The sequence below is a fragment of the Ostrea edulis genome, chromosome 4, assembly GCF_947568905.1.
Source record: "Ostrea edulis chromosome 4, xbOstEdul1.1, whole genome shotgun sequence".
Taxonomy (NCBI): domain Eukaryota; kingdom Metazoa; phylum Mollusca; class Bivalvia; order Ostreida; family Ostreidae; genus Ostrea; species Ostrea edulis.
Genome location: NC_079167.1, coordinates 88,004,083 through 88,021,871, shown reverse-complemented (window position 1 = coordinate 88,021,871; position 17,789 = coordinate 88,004,083). Strand labels below are relative to the sequence as shown.

At 34.9% G+C, this 17,789-nt stretch overlaps 2 protein-coding genes across 4 annotated transcripts in view; one reads left to right on the top strand and one right to left on the bottom strand.

Moving 5' to 3' along the window:
* Positions 1-12,720, bottom strand: part of LOC125668493 (fas-binding factor 1-like) — a 36,439-nt gene extending 23,719 nt beyond the window's left edge. For 2 of the 3 annotated variants that reach the window (XM_056164136.1, XM_056164137.1), the window contains exons 1-14: positions 12,573-12,718; positions 12,305-12,335; positions 9,906-9,959; positions 9,722-9,756; positions 9,531-9,565; positions 7,850-7,870; positions 6,658-6,760; positions 6,126-6,486; positions 3,076-3,174; positions 2,812-2,976; positions 1,647-1,727; positions 1,122-1,376; positions 715-802; positions 146-551 (exon numbers count right to left, since the gene is read on the bottom strand). In XM_056164136.1, the coding sequence (XP_056020111.1) occupies positions 146-551; positions 715-802; positions 1,122-1,376; positions 1,647-1,727; positions 2,812-2,976; positions 3,076-3,174; positions 6,126-6,486; positions 6,658-6,760; positions 7,850-7,870; positions 9,531-9,565; positions 9,722-9,756; positions 9,906-9,959; positions 12,305-12,335; positions 12,573-12,581 (1,743 nt within the window). In that variant the 5' untranslated portion in view covers positions 12,582-12,718. Of the gene's footprint in view, positions 1-145; positions 552-714; positions 803-1,121; positions 1,377-1,646; positions 1,728-2,811; positions 2,977-3,075; positions 3,175-6,125; positions 6,487-6,657; positions 6,761-7,849; positions 7,871-9,530; positions 9,566-9,721; positions 9,757-9,905; positions 9,960-12,304; positions 12,336-12,572 lie in introns of all 3 variants that reach the window. The other variant, XM_056164138.1, reaches the window with a different exon arrangement.
* Positions 12,721-12,732: 12 nt separating this feature from the next.
* LOC125668497 (nucleoside diphosphate kinase homolog 5-like) lies at positions 12,733-15,038 on the top strand. Its single transcript, XM_048902713.2, has 5 exons — positions 12,733-12,921; positions 13,072-13,277; positions 13,638-13,738; positions 14,090-14,208; positions 14,823-15,038. The coding sequence occupies exons 1-5, from the start codon at positions 12,784-12,786 to the stop codon at positions 14,901-14,903; spliced, it is 645 nt and encodes a 214-aa protein (XP_048758670.1). The 5' UTR covers positions 12,733-12,783; the 3' UTR covers positions 14,904-15,038.
* Positions 15,039-17,789: the final 2,751 nt, after the last annotated feature.

The window sequence follows — 17,789 nt, the reverse complement described above, 5'->3', positions numbered from 1 at the left end:
CTCTTAGCTAAAGATTTTCAAAATCATACACACGACAGCCATGTGGAGCATGTTGGAAACATATAGAAAAGAAAATGAATAAGAATGACGGAAAAAAATAAAACAAATTTTGATCATGGAGTATTTGGAATCCTGAAAATTTTACTTTCTGCTTGGACTTGGCTGTCATCCATGACACTACTGGTTCTTCATCCTCATCATCAGCATCATTCAGTCCCAGCCAGTCTGCTGCCCCACTCTTCGGTTTGGGGGCCAGATTGTCTGGTTTCTGCTCTTGATCCATGTCTGGTGGCCTGGATTCTGTGGGTTTGGTGTCAGTCTGAGGTTTACTATCTGTTTTCGCACTGGTAGGTTTGGTGTCTGTTTGTGGGTGGGTGGGTTTGCTGTCCTGTTTGGGTGGGGTCGATGAGATTGAGGGTGCTGATTTCACTGCTGTGGCAATGTCATTTAACCAGTCCATGTCGTCTGGTTTCTTGCTAAGAGATGATGCGGGGGATCTTCCACGGGAAGGAGGACGGTCAAATCCAAAAATATCATCCTCATCTTGAAATCTGTATAAACAAACAACCTTTAGAAATATTAAATAAGTATATAAAGTACAGCGTATTTCTTATTCCTACCTTTTTATGCATGAATTATTAAAAACATGTACCAGATGGTACATGTCATTTAGACCACACAGCATTTCCCCTTTTGACCATATAGATAATATACCTGACAGATCTGCGTGATGTGGGACGGGAACTAGTTGACACCAATGAAGGCTGGTACCCACCAAATTGAAAATCCTCCTCTTCCTCGTCTGTGGGGAGAAACAGTAAAAACTTTGAATGAGAATAAAGATCTGTTTGACAGTGATAACATCAAGGTTTGCATAAAGATTCAAACATCACTTTTCAGAAAAATTTTCTCACTCAAGAATATAAATCAATCTAAGTCTTATTACATCTAAAGACTAATAAAATTCAGCTGCAATTGCTGCTGAAGTAAGGAAGGACAAAACTATAAATAACTGTAAAATATAGTAAACTTGAATTGAATATGCTCTGCTAATCTTAATCATTAATTATGTTGTTGGGTCGTGTGTACTTTTCACATGGTACAACTTGAGCATTAATTACCGTTATCAGGTTGTGTGTACTTTTTATCCAGGACAAACTCTCTTCTTTCTTTCTTTGTCTCCAGATGTTTGCTGACAGCTGAGTCTTTGGCCAGTAACTTGTCCATCACTGACCGAGCTGGCCTGTCCTCTTCATCCACTGACTTCGTCTTTTGTACAGGCGACTCTTTCTCTTCAATTCCAAGTCCTCCCAAAAAATCATCGTCATCACTGAAGATGCCTGGCTCCTCCTTCCTTTTGATTTGAGGTGCTGGAGCTGTACAAAAAAAATTTCAATGAATTTAAACTGATTTTTATTCAATATGATGCATATCCAAATTTACCATTGTGTGATTCATAACATAGTTCTGTATGTGATAAATAACTGGGAAGATTTTAATCAACTCTGTTTGTATTGACTATTTATTTTGACATTCTTGTGATTTATATTCCATAATAAATCAGCATGGCATCAAGTACACAAAGAATCTTCATTATAAGCAATCTATTTGTCAAGAGAAAGTCTCCACCGTGATCAATCAATCACCTGTTTTGGGAAGTTCCTCTGTCTCTGTATTTCCACCACTGCGGGTCGGTGGTCTATCAAACAAATTACGCCTCTTGGATTCTGAAAATAAATCACAAATCAGTACACTATACCTACACTTGTACATAAGAAATAATCCAGTACCACCAATGAATAAGAATATCACAGATCTGAGATAAGAACATATCTAATTCAGTACCACCAATGAATAAGAATATCACAGATCTGAGATAAGAACATATCTAATTCAGTACCACCAATGAATAAGAATATCACAGATCCAGTCATTCCTGGTGTGCTGGAATTGTTGCCATTATTTGTGGATGTAAAAAAATTCATAAAACAGACATAAGCATGAAAATTTTATACTGATATGAATTTTTGGCAATTAAAAGTCAATTTGTAAAACGCAACTGGGGAAAAAGAATGCACTGACATATCAAACTATTTTTTTAAATGGTCCCAATATACAGTATTTACTGATAAAACATAACAATACAATATATCTTTCATATGATACTTCCACTAAGTTTTCTCCTTCATTTAATTCTAGTTTCCTTGCCAGGGGAGAGGGGAAAGACAACCTTTTACTTATCAAGCATGGTTCTTTTTAACTTGTCAATTATCACACTTAAAAATAAAGTCCACTGCCTTCTATAAAGATGTAGCAATATTTTTATTTTGGAAATTTACTCTCAGTAGTTGTCAGTCTATTTTTGATAGTTATTCTTGTTTTATTATTATTGCACCAAACCTTTCATAAATATAGGATAACATTTGTAATACTTGTTATTGTCAATAGTAAATTAAGATAATAAAACTAACTAGCAAAATATTGATTGCTTTTTTGCATCTGGATATTTTGTAAAAGGGAGATAACTCTATATACAAAATGCAAGGTAGACTAAAATATGACTATTGATGAAAGATCAAATTGAAAATGAAAAATTAAACATATTTTGCAAGCATGTGCACTTTACAAAGCAAATTACATTTTTTAAAAAGTATGGTATAGAAACTTGATAATGTCCATTGACAGCTATAAAGAATTTAGCTAATCAAGGTATGAAAAAAAAAATTGCAAACATTTTTATAGTGATTATCTTAGAGTGAAAAATCTATAACATTTCTATGATTATCCGGGTTAGCTTTCCAAAACTTGTACCATCGGGTTCTGTTGGTTTCTGCGGTGTATCCTCAGTAGATCTCTGTTTCTTCACGGTGGTGTCCTCCTTCTGTTGTTTGGGGGCAGTTTTCTTGACCTTGCCGCCCATTATAGAATCCTCATCCTCGTCACTGAAGCCAGCCAGCAAGTCATCCATGTCCATATCTATACAACAATCAAATACAAAATTTTATCTACATCAGGCAGTGCCTAACAAACAGATGCACAACCTTTTATGATCCATGAAAGATTCCGGGGCCTGACCTGAATAGTTATACTTGGACTTTGTCTTGGGAACAGTTCCTGGTCTCTCCTGGATAGGGGCAGCTCCTGGCTTTAAGGACTCAGAGGCACTACCAATGTCTAAATCAAGGATAAAAACATCCAATCAGAATTTACTGAAATGGGGAGAAACATCCAATCAAAATGAAATGAAGCAAGAAGAAATACCCAATAAAAATAAACCAAAACAAGTAGAAACAGTTAATTAGAATATCCTTTGTGCTACAATCATTAAGTGCAATAAATATTATTAAAATAATGAATTTGATCTAATATGATAATTCATTCCATTACACTTGAAATCCAGTATATGTATTGTAAGTCATAGTCTGAATATGACAGCTTGCATACACAAAGCACGTTACATTTATCTTATGAATATTTTTCTAAATGAAACTGATGAGATATATTCTATTCCTTTCCAACATCATATATGATACACATATGTATATTCTGCAAAACTGGTTCCAGTTTTCATTCACACTAACAGAAATATTGAATCTGATGGCAATATTCCTTTTCAAGTTTAAAACTTATATAAAATGCTTGTATTGTCCTAGAGTCTTATTCTCAATCAAGATAAAAGTTATCACAGTATGGCTAAAAGACAACCAGGGGGTGTTTTGTCACCCACAGCCAAATATTAATATACATACATACGTGTAATTATCTGGTGACCGTTACAACCTTAAGAAAAAGTATGCAAGTTTCTTTTTCTCGTGAAATCAACATTATATCATGCAATGTACATGAAATATAGACAAAATGTTTGGTTCAGTTTGTTTAAATTCATTTACAAAGTATTTGTCTATCTACCTAGCAAAAATAAATTTTATGGTGAATTTGCACAAGACTTTTAGCTCAGGTTGTAACTGTCCACAAGGGATTAGATTTAAGGGTGCACTTCTCAGAACAGGCAGAGATCTAAGGTTGTTTCTGCCATGCATAAAAATCTGAGAATGAACTAACCAGGTTTGATCAAATGAGGTACATGTAATAATGCGTACACCCTAAATCTTAAGGACATGAAATCACGGTGCTTTGTGATGTGGAAAAAGAAAGTGATGTTATTATTTCATGAATATCACCACACAGTGAATTAGGGGAAATACAGTTGGCTGCAGATTGTGAAAATTCAAATTAAAAATGAATACACAAAAGCATTTCAGAATATTTTATATGAAAATGTAACTGCATTAATGCATAATTTGAAAAAAGCACCTTTTCATTATGAAACTAATTGTCAATACACTATTATATTTACATTCACTGAATCTTTTCTCTTATATTTCTTTTGAAATTCACATTGCTTTCATCATAGACAATGAATGCATGTTTGTTGCAAACTAGTTCGATCTGGTTTTTTAGTACCAACTGTCTGCATAATCATTACCAAAAATGGAATGTCATCAAGGTCAATGGGTGCATTGGCTGTTCCATTTAACGTAACGAATCGGTCAACCATATGATATTTTAGTACTTAAATCTAGTTTATATTTTTAAAAGATACATAAAAAAGAAATATAAACAATAAAATGGCTTTCTTTCAAGTACTATAAATGATTAATATATACATTATGGTTATTTCTTTCCATGCACAAGAAAATTGGTGGCATAATTACTATACAAATATTTCTGTGAGTGTGTTACATTTTTAACTAATCTAAAGAGTCCATACACATAAATTCATTTATATCACAAGAAATCATTACAATGACCTTCTGCTGCTCTGCAATTTATTAAAATTGTTCCATTTTATCTACATATCAAATTTTTTAATCAGTGAGAAAATTGTAATGAAACTCAGACTGATACCATGATCAATTTCAAAATTGACTAAAATATATGAAATGTTATAACTATTGTATGAGAACTCCTTTCTGAAAAAATTTGAAAATATCACATTTTTGACTACACATACTCTAATACTTTGGTATCTTTGTACTGTTCCGCCTCACTATCTTTGATATGATACTATCAGGTATAAATCAATAATTTTCTTTAATTTCCTATAATTATTCACAATTTTCATTGGTTATTGATAGTTCTCATCATGGTATAAATTTTATAAATGTACGACGACAGTTATATAAAATGACACTTACTCAAACGTTTTACATTGATTGTATCTTGTTTAACGTCTCTCTCTAGAATTTTTTCACTCATATAGAGATGTCACCAAGATTGGTGAAGGGTTTCAAATGTAGGCCTATGCTTGGTGCTTACGGCCATTGAGCAGTGAGGGTTCTTTAGCGTGACACACCTACTGTGACACGGGAAATCCGTTTTTAAGGTCATCCAAGGACCTGTGACATTCACACCTGATGCCGAGCATTTGGCGATGGACATTTCACTACCTCTTTTACACACTTAGATCTGTCGCAGCTGAAATTCGAACCCTGGCTTTCCGCATGCAGGGCAAATGCTCTAACCTCTAGACCACCGCGGCGGTTCAAACCTTTTACAGACATCTCTTACATTCTATCATAATATGTATAAACCCTTTCCTTCGACTGTAGACATCTTAAAGTTTTAACACAAAACCCAATATCTGGGAAGTTTCTAAACATCAAAACCCTATTTTTCATATCTCTTATCAAAAGTAGCATTTTTTTTCTGTTTTAATTCTTCAACTTTTTGAAAGTATGCAATTGTTTTTGATCTACTGCCCATAAACCAGTCCTGTTCGAAGTCAGTATTCTACATAACATGTATCACATTAATTTATGAGTAGTGTCACCACAGTACACGTAATTAACATAATTATAAAATCTCTCCCTTCTTTGTCTACTGCACCATGCCATTACAATCAAGCGCCTACTACAACTGCATATAACATTTTAGATGTAAAATCATGCAGAAAATGAAACAATGGTCATACCTGAAGCTGTGAAGAAACAAAACAGTGTATGTCAACTACATGTATATTGTATTACTTCGTTCGATTTGATCATTTAAGCTAAAATGAAAAGAAATTCCTGAAACTCCTAAGATTATAAAATCATATCACATTCATGCACTACAATACTTACCTGTCATTTTCCCAGGTGCTGTTCCAGGTTTATATTCAGGGATAGATGACGCCCCCATAGCGGACTTAGCCGAGGTCTTTTTCAGGCTCCCACCCCTGGGAGTAAGGGAGGTCTCCGGTGTGGGTGAATTCGTCCCTCGCCCAGCGGGGGAGTTAACTCTACCGACAGGGGAGGTGACCCTGGCTGTGGGTGAGGTGACTCGAGTCTGTGGGGAGGAAGCCCTGGGGGTTGTGCTTCGGGAGCGGGGGGTGCCGGTGCGACGTGGCGTATTGGGTTTACTTGATCTTTCACTTCCTCCTTTAACACTTCCTTTCTTTTTAAATTTCCCTCCAAACAGGTCAGCATCCATATCTTCCAAATCCTGAAAGTATTGCACGTGTCATTTTTTTCTATCAGTTGAGACAGGACCCACTTTGTATCTAGTGGTACTAATATTTCTACTCATTAGAGACCAAGTCTTCTCTACGCTAATCTGCTTATATCTAAAAAAAGAAATACAGTTTACATGCTATATGTATTCTACGAAACTCACGGCCAAGCTTTTGGCTATTTGGTTCACGTCTGCTTCTGATATGTCAGACAAATCATCTTCTGCTGTGGCTGCAAGATTGCTGTAAAAATCCTCATCTTTTGACCTGTAAATATTTTGTGAAAATCAAACTAACTTAGATGAAAAGATTGTGTATTGAACTCTAATTCTACACTAAGTACACATGAACCCATCACCCATCTTAGTTACAATAGCTTGCATGGACATTTCATCAAGACAATCAATACATAAAGCAGTGGCACTCTGTAAGCACAATGATTAGTCACACACTATATAAAACGTAATCATTTCAAGACACTTTGAGAAGATGAAATGAAAGTTGTTGCCACATGTCTACGAGGAAATAAAAACAATGTCTAAAGCTGTAACTGAAAAAGTGCAGATATAGAGGACAGATCAGTTTATGTACGGGTTTAAAAAATCATAAATTAACACATATAATTAATCAGCATTGTTCACTAGTAAAGCGTAGTCCATTGTTGCAGTTTTCAATAGTTTACTACACTGAATCAAGATACATGTAAAGAGCTATATATGATACGATCCTAATTTGGCCCCTAAAATATGTGAAAATTCATGTGAAATTTTTGGGGGGTATGAAATATACTTTTTTTCAAACTTCAATTCTTGTGTGTCAAAACCACGATAATATCATTTCTTGTACTATGAGGAATGAAGCATTCTGTTGTCTGTTGTTCTTTTATAATGAAAACATCAAATTTAGTGCTTACTTTCTATTTAAAAAACACGAATCGCTTAATCTATTTCCTATAAATGTTGATTTATTTTTGGAGATGTGTGATCATCAAATAAATGATATTTCTCCAATACACAATTCTATGTGTATACTAATGCCGAATTTTCATTAAAAGAGTGCAAAATTCGAGAGAAGTCACACATCCACGATGTCAGATCTCAGAAACACCAGCATTTTCCTTTGAATAACGTACATCAGATAGGTGCGCATACACACTCTTCATCAAGATTAAGTAAACTTTTATATCTAATAAAATTAAAAGCATTTTAAAAGACCAAATTAGGTTGATACCACACACAGTTCATGGAATTGTTCTTCCATAGTTTGTGGTCTAAGTGTTTACAAAAGCTAAAGTTTGCAATTCGGATCCAATGCGAATACACAAATTCATAAACAAAGCTGGCCTGTTCATCTTACCCTGGTGGTGGGGAGGTTTGTCTGCATGTAAAGAAAACAATCTTATGATGAATAATCTCTACTCAGTTAAAAAAGGGCTAAAGAAGAGTTGCATTGCTGATGCAACACAGAGATGCTACCACAATGATTGAAGTATTTATTACTGTCCATTTCATGTTATGTTTAGTTCCTAGCTTCACATGAATCAGTATTTTATAACTGTATACAGTAGGCAGTTATATCTGCTTTAGTAAAGACATAGTGTATCCATAGCCAGTATGAGTTATTAACATGTTTTCTTCTCAACAACGGTCTCTTAATTTTCTCAACAATCGTTTCTTAAAGGGGCATGGACAAGATTTGAGCTGAAAATTTTCAATTCTTATTTTTCCATCTTTATTGTTTACAATGCTTAATCAAAGTATTTATAATGGTCAACCAAAATTTGAATATCAGTTGTTGAGTTATAAGTGAGATACAGCACTTGCAATTCTTTGTCATGTAAACAAGACTCGTGCCATGTTTTTGTTTACATTAGACTGTTTAATAGAAAATAGCGTGTTTAAAACAAAATGAGATGTGCCAAACACTAGAAAATATTTAATTGTGTTAAGAATTCACTTATAAATTGAAAAACTTTGCTTTAAACGAAACTTTTCCTAGTTTATCTAACCTATGTAAACAAAAACATGGCACGAGTCTTGTTTACATAACAAAGAAGTGTGACCTCTGTATCTCCCATGTACCTTGACTACTGACATTCAAATTTTTGCTGATTATTAGTAATACCTTAGTTAAACATTCTAAACATTAAAATTCAAAAAATAAAATTAGAAAATTTTCAGCTCAACCCGTGTCCATATCCCTATCATAATTTATAACATTTTCAAGAGACAAGAGGCCTGAGGAAATTTATTACTAATGAGCACTGGTAATGGAACTGGTTTCTCCCACTATACACTTGCAGGATTTTTTTTTTAAATGTCTTTCCTTCAGCTGATGTCATCTCTATTATTAGGTTAGGAAGTCACAACTGTGCCGAGTGATGAAACATTAGATGACAAACAATGAATAACACAATACAATCACCCAGGTTTCTGTAAGAGAGGGGTTTTTTTTCTCTTAAAGGTAAAAACCAAGATGGATTCTCATTCAGTTACATTCATTAACCCCAACCGCCCCTTCCCTGTAAAAGTACATGAAGTGCAGTCTAAAATCTTCTATAATTTTGACAATAGCTGATCATTTGAGAAATGCCTCTTTATACTTATACTGTCTCACAATTAGTAATTACTAGGCATCGGGAAATTTAGCTTATTTTCCAATTGGGAAAGGTTCTAGCTATAAACGGACTCAATGTAGGGAGACTGACGGCCACTGGGCATTTGTCAACATTCTTCAGTGCAAACACTGGAACTGCTGATCTTTTCATTTTATAGATTTTTATATATATACCTATATATTAGAAATTAAGAACTGTAAACATGTACTCTCTAACGATATAGAGAATGTAGATGAAAAGTTGAAACTGTTTGTACATTGTATATGTACATGGGATTTAAAATGAGACACTTGTTAGGAAATTCAATACATCATTTTAAATTTTTAAAACTGTGAAAATATTTCATTTCAATATTTTTTCCTGTGCATTCAATCTTCCACCCTATTTAAAGTAGGAAGGATGTCTCTAAGAAAACCATACCCTTGTTTCTTTGTTCCTGGCCTAACACCACCAATCTGAAAAAATATCAATCATACATGAAAAAGTCCAAACTTCAAAGTTTATGTTCATATAACAGACAGACATCCAAAACAATGAAGTTGTGCACAATATCATACATTATCAATACAAGAACAGAACATGCATTTACAGAGACAGCAAACCATACATACTGGTTGAGAGGACGTTTTCTTCTTGGAAGGGGCATCTGAAAATGGAAATTAATCATATGAGACTTCTCAATGAATGACCATCATACACAGAACTTTGTAAGCATCTATTACATGTAACTTTAGTGTGGAAGTAAAAAGGAAAAAAAAATCTTCGTGATCATTTGAATATCGATAATCTACGTACCATCGACAAGCAAATCTCCAAGCAGGTCATCGAGCTTCTCAGTAGATTTTACCTCTGAAAATATTCAAATAACTTTACTTTATCTATAATTTATTGAAATATAGTGCACCTAATGTGCTACATGAGATAAATAAACATAATCAATGAATTGACAACCCAGGTTTGCATTCATTATATGCAATTATTTAGCTGAGAAATAATGTCAATCAAGATAAACAGATCCATCACAAAAATTTATAAAATCACTGCAGCTGTTACAAGATGTCACTCGTACATTTATATCTAGAATGGGCTTTAATTCCCACTGAGCATGTGAGCTGTCCACGATGCAAATGGGAAAATTATCAAACAACAAAAAAGAAAAATTTCATTCCAACTAAGAAAACAGTACATATTAAATTGTATGACAGACAACAGAAATACACAACATAGAAATATCACTATACAAGGTCTGCCCCTTAAAAGAAATCTCTTGTCGTCCCCTATTAGAGTAAATTCAAAGCCGGCCGTTGAGGTCATTGCTATTCTCTTTAGAGAAGTCGAGAGGCATAGCCTACATCGACTTCTCTTCGCAAGCATTCATATTTTGATTCTGGAAAACATGTAAATGCTGGAGTGGGTGACGGTTTATGCTTCGACCGACGTTTCAACTCGGGTGTGCCTGGATTTACGCAATAGACAAGTTGTTTTCAAACATTTAACAGTAATGCTCAAAACTGTCACAAAGAAATCAACACTTACTTGCTTTTAATCCATTTTCAACATGTCCCCTGTCCCAGGTTTACGTTAACTGGTCTTGGGAGCTGTCACAATAGGGGACCAGTTAAGAGAAAAGCAGGCTGACGTAATCAGAGTTGTGATTTAAACCCGGGACAGGGGCATATTGAAAATGGATTGAAAGCAAGTAAGTATTGATTTCCTTGTGACGGTTTTGTGCATTGCTGTTAAATGTTTGAAAACAACTTGTCTATTGCGTAAATCCAGGCACATCTGAGTCGAAACGTCGGTCGAAGCATAAACCGTCACTGACTCCGGCATTTACACGTTTTCCAGAATCAAAATATGAATGCTTGCGAAGAGAAGTCGATGTAGACTATGCCTCTCGACTTCTCTAAAGCAGACCTGTGACAGAACTGTCATGCCACAACTGGAGATTTGAAAATTTTCAGCTGGAGTTTTGGTCTGATAACTGGAGATTTTTTATCGACATTTTTTTTTTTACCGTTTTTGTGTGTTCATTGGCTAATGAAATCATGCTACTAGTAGTTTTTTGTGTTACAAGTGTCTGAGTTCATAATCATCAGATCCTTTTTGTGTTGAGAACATTGATAATTCCTTTTTTGTGTTAAGAACATTGATAATTCTTAAGTCAATACCTTAAAAACCACAATTAAAAGAAAAAAACTTGTTATATTTATATATTTATTACAGAGATAACAAGTTATAACAATTATCACTTTTCAGAAAAGTTGACCAACATATTAGATCTTGGCCTACTAACAAATTTAAGCTCACTTGAGATTTCAGCACTGGTGAGCTAAATAGTATAAAAAACATGTTCTCACATAAAAGAACTACATTGCATATCTGAAAACGTGTTTTTTTTCTTCTTCAGTGAATCGTGTAGTGAACAAATATATGTTACAAGACTTGGCCACGTACTATTTATACATGCATGTGTAAATAAATATTGAGAAAATTCGAACTGTGCACACCCATCGTCGTCTTGCCGTATCCATCTTTGAATATACAGTTCAGTTAGAGATAATCCATTCTAATACAACTGTGTCATTCTGTCCACACATATTACGAACATCTTCAGTGCCCTGGTAACTTTCTTTTCCCACCTGCTCCTTACCAAGTTTTCAACAGCATCAAAGATCGTCCGACTTCAACTGTCGGTATCACTTCCTAATCACCAGAGCGTGTGCCAAAAACAATCTTTTTAATCATCCACTAATTGTTTATTATCACTAATTGCTGTGTAATCATAAATAAACTCCTCAAATGGCTTCAGTAATTACTGTACCCTCGTTAATTGACGTTTACCTGTGCAGTCACTGTGACAGAAAAATAGACGACTTTCGATTGTCTCGGGGGTTTTCCTTATCAATATCGAAAAATGGCGCTTAGAAAATTTGTGTTGTTGAAAATTTGAAATGACGGAAGATTTTACATTTTAACGGAAGGAACGGAAGGGGGGCTCAAATTCGGGAGATTTTGTCTTCCGACGGAAGAATCACAGGTCTGCTAAAGAGAATAAGGTCATTACATTGAGCAGCCTCAGGTGGATGACCTATAATTCATTGGATGAATCAAATGCAAACATGTATTTGAGCGCACACTACTAATCTTATTTTCACTACACATTTAATATGTGTCTGATTCTATGCACTTACTTGCTTGCTTCTTGGCCCCTGGCGTCCATAACTGCAGAGAGACATTAAAAGTCAAGATGATATACATCTAATCATGTCGAAAATAGCACATATTCCGTAAATCTATACGATTACATCAATTCAATTCTTCACGAAATTTCTCCAAAATGTCAAAAGTAATATATTTTCACCTTCTTTCCCTTTCAAAATCTTGTACAAACTTGTGTTAAATGTTTAGGCACATATTGTGCAAGTTTAATGCATAAACCATCACATCGCATAGACTTACATTGTCCATTGTTTACAACAGTTTTCTCTATATAGTGCAGAAAATCATATTCAATCACATATCCCTCAAAATCCAATAACTGTCAAGTGACTATGGACGCTTCTTATTTCAAATGGTCGCTGCCATTTTCTTTAATATCACGTGATACACTACGAGAAGTTCCCGCGATTTACCTTTGCTAAGCAACAGACGCCATTGACAAGCAGAAAATATGACAGGTGAAAAAGCTACCATGGATGCTCCACAGATATACGTAGAAAGAACACTTGCTATTGTTAAACCTGACGCTATCCATAAGTCAGAAGAAATCGAGGATATAATTTTGAGATCAGGATTTGCTATTTTACAGGTAAAAACCAGTGCTAAAGCCATTCGTTCGAATTTCCTCGAAAACATAGACAGTTTTAGTTTTAAAAAAACACGAATTTGTGTGTGTGTGTGTTACATGTTATAATTTATAAATGTATGCTTACTCTTTACTATTATATCATTTAAACAGAAAAGACGTGTCCATTTAACACCTGAACAAGCCAGCGATTTTTACGCAGAGCATTATGGCAAAATGTTTTTTCCAAGTTTGGTTGCGTATATGAGCAGTGGACCAGTATTAGCACTTGTCATTGCAAGGGACCAAGCAATTTCATACTGGAGAGAATTAATTGGACCAACTAATGCTGTAAAAGCGAGACAAACTCATCCTGACTGGTAAGTTCGTAAATATTATATAAAGGATCATAAGATATATTGGGTTTTTTTGTTGTTGATATTATATGCTTCTTATACATTTTCATAGTTTGAACAGTTGTTGGTAATTCAACATGACTTGTATGATTACCTAAGCTAGTTATAGATTACATGTGGTCACTTTGACAGAGATGCATGACCAATTAAATTCACCCAATTACTGATTTGCATTGTTCAATTTGAACTTTATTGGAAAGTTTTTATCATTAAAATAGAAATTAGAGGTAAAAAAAATTTTTACAATAGGACAATACTGATACACCCAGCAGGGAAATTTCACTCTGAAAAGTCATAATTTGAAGATTTCTCTTTATTTTACAGTTTAAGAGCTGTGTATGGCACGGATGACCAGCGAAACGCTCTGCATGGCAGTGACAGCTTTTCTAGTTCAGAGAAAGAAATAAGATTTTTCTTCCCAGACAGTACGTTATTGTGCTTTTAATTTATTATTCTGATGCAGTAAAACGCAAAACATTGCATACAGTACACTGAATTGCTGCTCATGACAAAGTGATTCTCTTTCCTCATGATTAGCAAAGTACAGTTTTATAGGAAAGTAAATGGATATAGTGAATTATGCTTATAACAGAGTAGAATGTCCAGAAGACAGATGTCATAGCATTTTAAAAGTCATTAATCTATACACATGTAACATTTGAGATTGATCCAGAGATGTGGTAAATCATGACCATGCATGGTTCCCAACATTATGTTTTAACATCCAGTCATCAGTATTTGAAGTTGTGTCAAAGTAATAATTTGTTTCTCCATAGGTGTGATTGAACCAGTTCCTGTAGGTCAAGCAGCCAAAGACTATCTGGCCAAAGCTGTCAATCCCAGTCTCTTGAAAGGCCTCACAGAACTCTGCAAACAAAAGCCCATTGATCCAGTGGTAAGAAGTTCACAGCATCATACAGTGTAATGGGGGGGGGGGGGGGGGGGGGCAATGCTAAATACAGTATATTAGGGTGGGAGTATGCCAAATACAATGGATTAGTGGGAGGGGGGGGGGGGTCATATGCAGTATACTGGGTGGGTTCTGCCCCCAGGTACATTGTACTAATGCTCATTAAATCCTCGGTGATCTTTTCAGTCTAATTAAAATCAGTGGCCGTTTTGGTCTAAGCAAAAAGGATATTTACCCATTAGGGGGTCAGGTTATGGAATATGCCACATACATTGTACTGGTGGATGGGGGTATACCGAATACATGGTCGATGGGCAGAGGCATACCAAATGCAGTGTACTGCTGGGGGTGGGGTAAGACAGATACAGTGTTCATGTAAAAATCCATGAGGTCTGATTTTGTCCCTCTCTATTGCAGTACCAATATTTAGTTTGATATTTCCAACATGTCATGAAAAGCTTTGGCTAACATTGTCCTCATGACTGTTATTTTGAATCAAATTAAAGTTTCAGTGTACTACCCTTTTATCAACAATACATGTATTACATGATGTTCATCCAGTATATTCAAAAGTAATCATGCATCTATTTTTATTGCAGATATGGCTTGCAGACTGGTTACTTGAAAATAATCCTAATAAACCCAAAGTACGACAGATTGTTGTTCAGGAACCAAATTAAAATCATTGACAATAAACTTTTACAGAATGCGTATAATGTATTCATCGATTTGTTAGTTCATCTAAACTTTGTGATATTGTATCCATATTCTCCATATGTTTATTACATTTTTGTAAATAAATCATCCTAAATCAATTTATGAATGCTGAATTTTCATCAAAAGTATAATTTTAACCCTTCAGTAGCAGGATAAAAAAAATTAAGCTGATTGTTTGATATAATGTTTTATTTTGCAAAACATCACAATAGGTATTTCAAAATTATCGACTAATTCCGATGGCAATCGTGGTGCAGGACAGGGCACCTGTGGTGTGAAATATCTTGTTCTTGATATATCATGCATTGGCGACATCAACAAGATTAAAGGTATAGTTCCAGCCATCAACCTCATGTGACAATAGGTTTTTAGCAAAATCTTTATTCTATTGATTACATCTTGCTATACAAGGCAATAAAACTCGACATTTCAAGTCCGATGGTGTATAAATTTGTGCAAAATAAACTAGATCTTTTTGAGGAATCGAATTCACTGGGTATGATTAAAAAGAAATTGGTTAAAGGGTCATTAGCTGTGAAAGTGATAGGAATATATATTAATGGCTAATAAAAACAAAAGAAACCTAACAAAACTACATTAGATAACAGCTTTTAGTGTAAAGAAATATAGAAGGAATAATTATTGTCTTGCAAGACAATAATTTAATCACCAAATTACACATTCATGTGCCTGCTTTGAGGTTAAAAGTGTTTGAAATACAGGTAATCAAATACTGATGTTATTACTACAATATTTAATATACAGCTATTTTCATTGAATTGGTGACAAAATGACAGCTAATGCCCCTTTAACTATTTTGATACTGAGAACGGGTGGATCCAGGAATTTTTTAAGGGGGGGTGGGGGTGGTTCTGTCTAGCCCATATCTTTGCTCCTCACGAAAATATTAACAGCTGTGAAGGAGAAACTTTAACTGTACTATGCCACTACATATGCCAGAAAAGGTGTAAATCAAATGTGGATTCTAAAAATTTCTAAAGAACTTTTAGTAAATTTTAAATCGCAAAACTTTTCTCAAAATCAACAATTTCAAAACGTACAATTTTTCAACACTTTACACGACCATTCCTCATGATACTTTTTGACATCATAGAAAGCTGCTTCAACAAAAATGGAAAACGTAAATATTCATATCTAGTGATCAGTCATCCAAAAATTACTTTGTTAAATACCACTCTGATTCCACGCACAAGTACTCTGAAGTTGAAATTAAAAACATGCTGAAGTTTCTCATTGACAATGTCCTCGTAGTTTTTGGTGGTCAGGTCTTCAAACAGTCTGTTGGAATTCCTATGGACACACATTGTGCTCCTTTGTTAGCTGACCTGTGTTATTATTCTTATGGAGCAGAATTTATTCAAAAACTTTTATGTAAGAAGAAAAAACCTCTTGCTGTGGACTTCTGTACAACATCTGGATATATATCGACGACATTTTATCTATTAACAATCATAATTTTCATTCATATGTCCATTCGATATATCCCTGTGAACTCAAAATAAATTACACCAGAGAGTCGTCTACTTCTGCTTCATACTTAAATATTTTATTGAAAATAGATATTACTTCTGTAATGGCAAACTAACAACTCGCCTTTATGACAAGAGGCCAATGGGCCACATTGCTCACCTGAGTCACCTTGGCCCATATTTAAAGATTTTCCCTATATATTCGCAGGTAAAACTTTGATCCTTATTGTGGCCCTAACCTACCCCCGGGGCCATGATTTTTACAAACTTTAATCTGCACTACATCAGGAAGTTTCACGAAAATACAAACTTTTCTAGCCAAGTGGTTCGTGAGAAGAAGAGATTTAAAGTTTTCCTTTTATATTTGTATGTAAAACTTTTATCCCCTATAGTGGCCCAGGCCTACCTCCAGGCCATGGTTTTAACTAATCTCGGTCGAGATTCGGCTAGGCTGAATATTTGGACTGACGCCTTCACCGGTGAAGGCGTCAGTCCAAATATTCAGCCAATTGAGCCGAATCTCGGCCAAGATTAGGTTTTAAAAAACTTGAATGTGCACTCTGTTAGGAAGCTTTCTTGCAAATTTCAGCTTTTCTGGCCCAGTGGTTCTTGAAATGAAGATATTTAAATGGCCTCAGCCTATTTTTGCATTTTTGTGATTATCTCCCCTTTGAAGAGGGAATGACCCTACATTTGACAAACTTGAATTCCCTTTACCCAAGGATAATCTGTACCAGGTTTGGTTGAAATTGGCCTAGTAGTTCTGGAGAAGATAATTTTCCTATATATCAGCATGTAAAACTTTGATCCCCTATTGTGGCCCCATCCTACCCTCGAGGGTCATGATCTGAACAAACTTTAACCTACTTTATATCAGGAAGATTTCGGGTAGATCTTCACTCTTATGGCTTAGTGGTTTTTGACAAGAAGACTTTAAAAGATTTTCCCTATATATTTGCATGTAAAAATTTGATCCCCTATCGTGGCCCAACCCTACTCCCGGGTTTCATGATTTTTACAAACTTGAATCTCCACTATGTCAAGAAACTTTCATGTAAATTTTAGCTTTTCTGACCTGGTGATTCTTTAGAAGAAAATTTTTAAATGACCCACCCTATTTTTTGCATTTTTGTAATTACATATCTCCTATTTGAAGGGGGCATGGTCCTTCATTTGAATAAAATTATATTCCCTTTACCCAAGGTCGATTTGTACCAAGTTTGGTTGAAATTGGCCCAGTGGTTCTGGAGAAGAAGTCAAAAGTATGAAAAGACGGACGACAGAAAACGAGTGATCAGAAAAGCTTTCAGCTCAGGTGAGCTAATAAACGGGACAATTTCAGCTTTTCCAACGTCAACT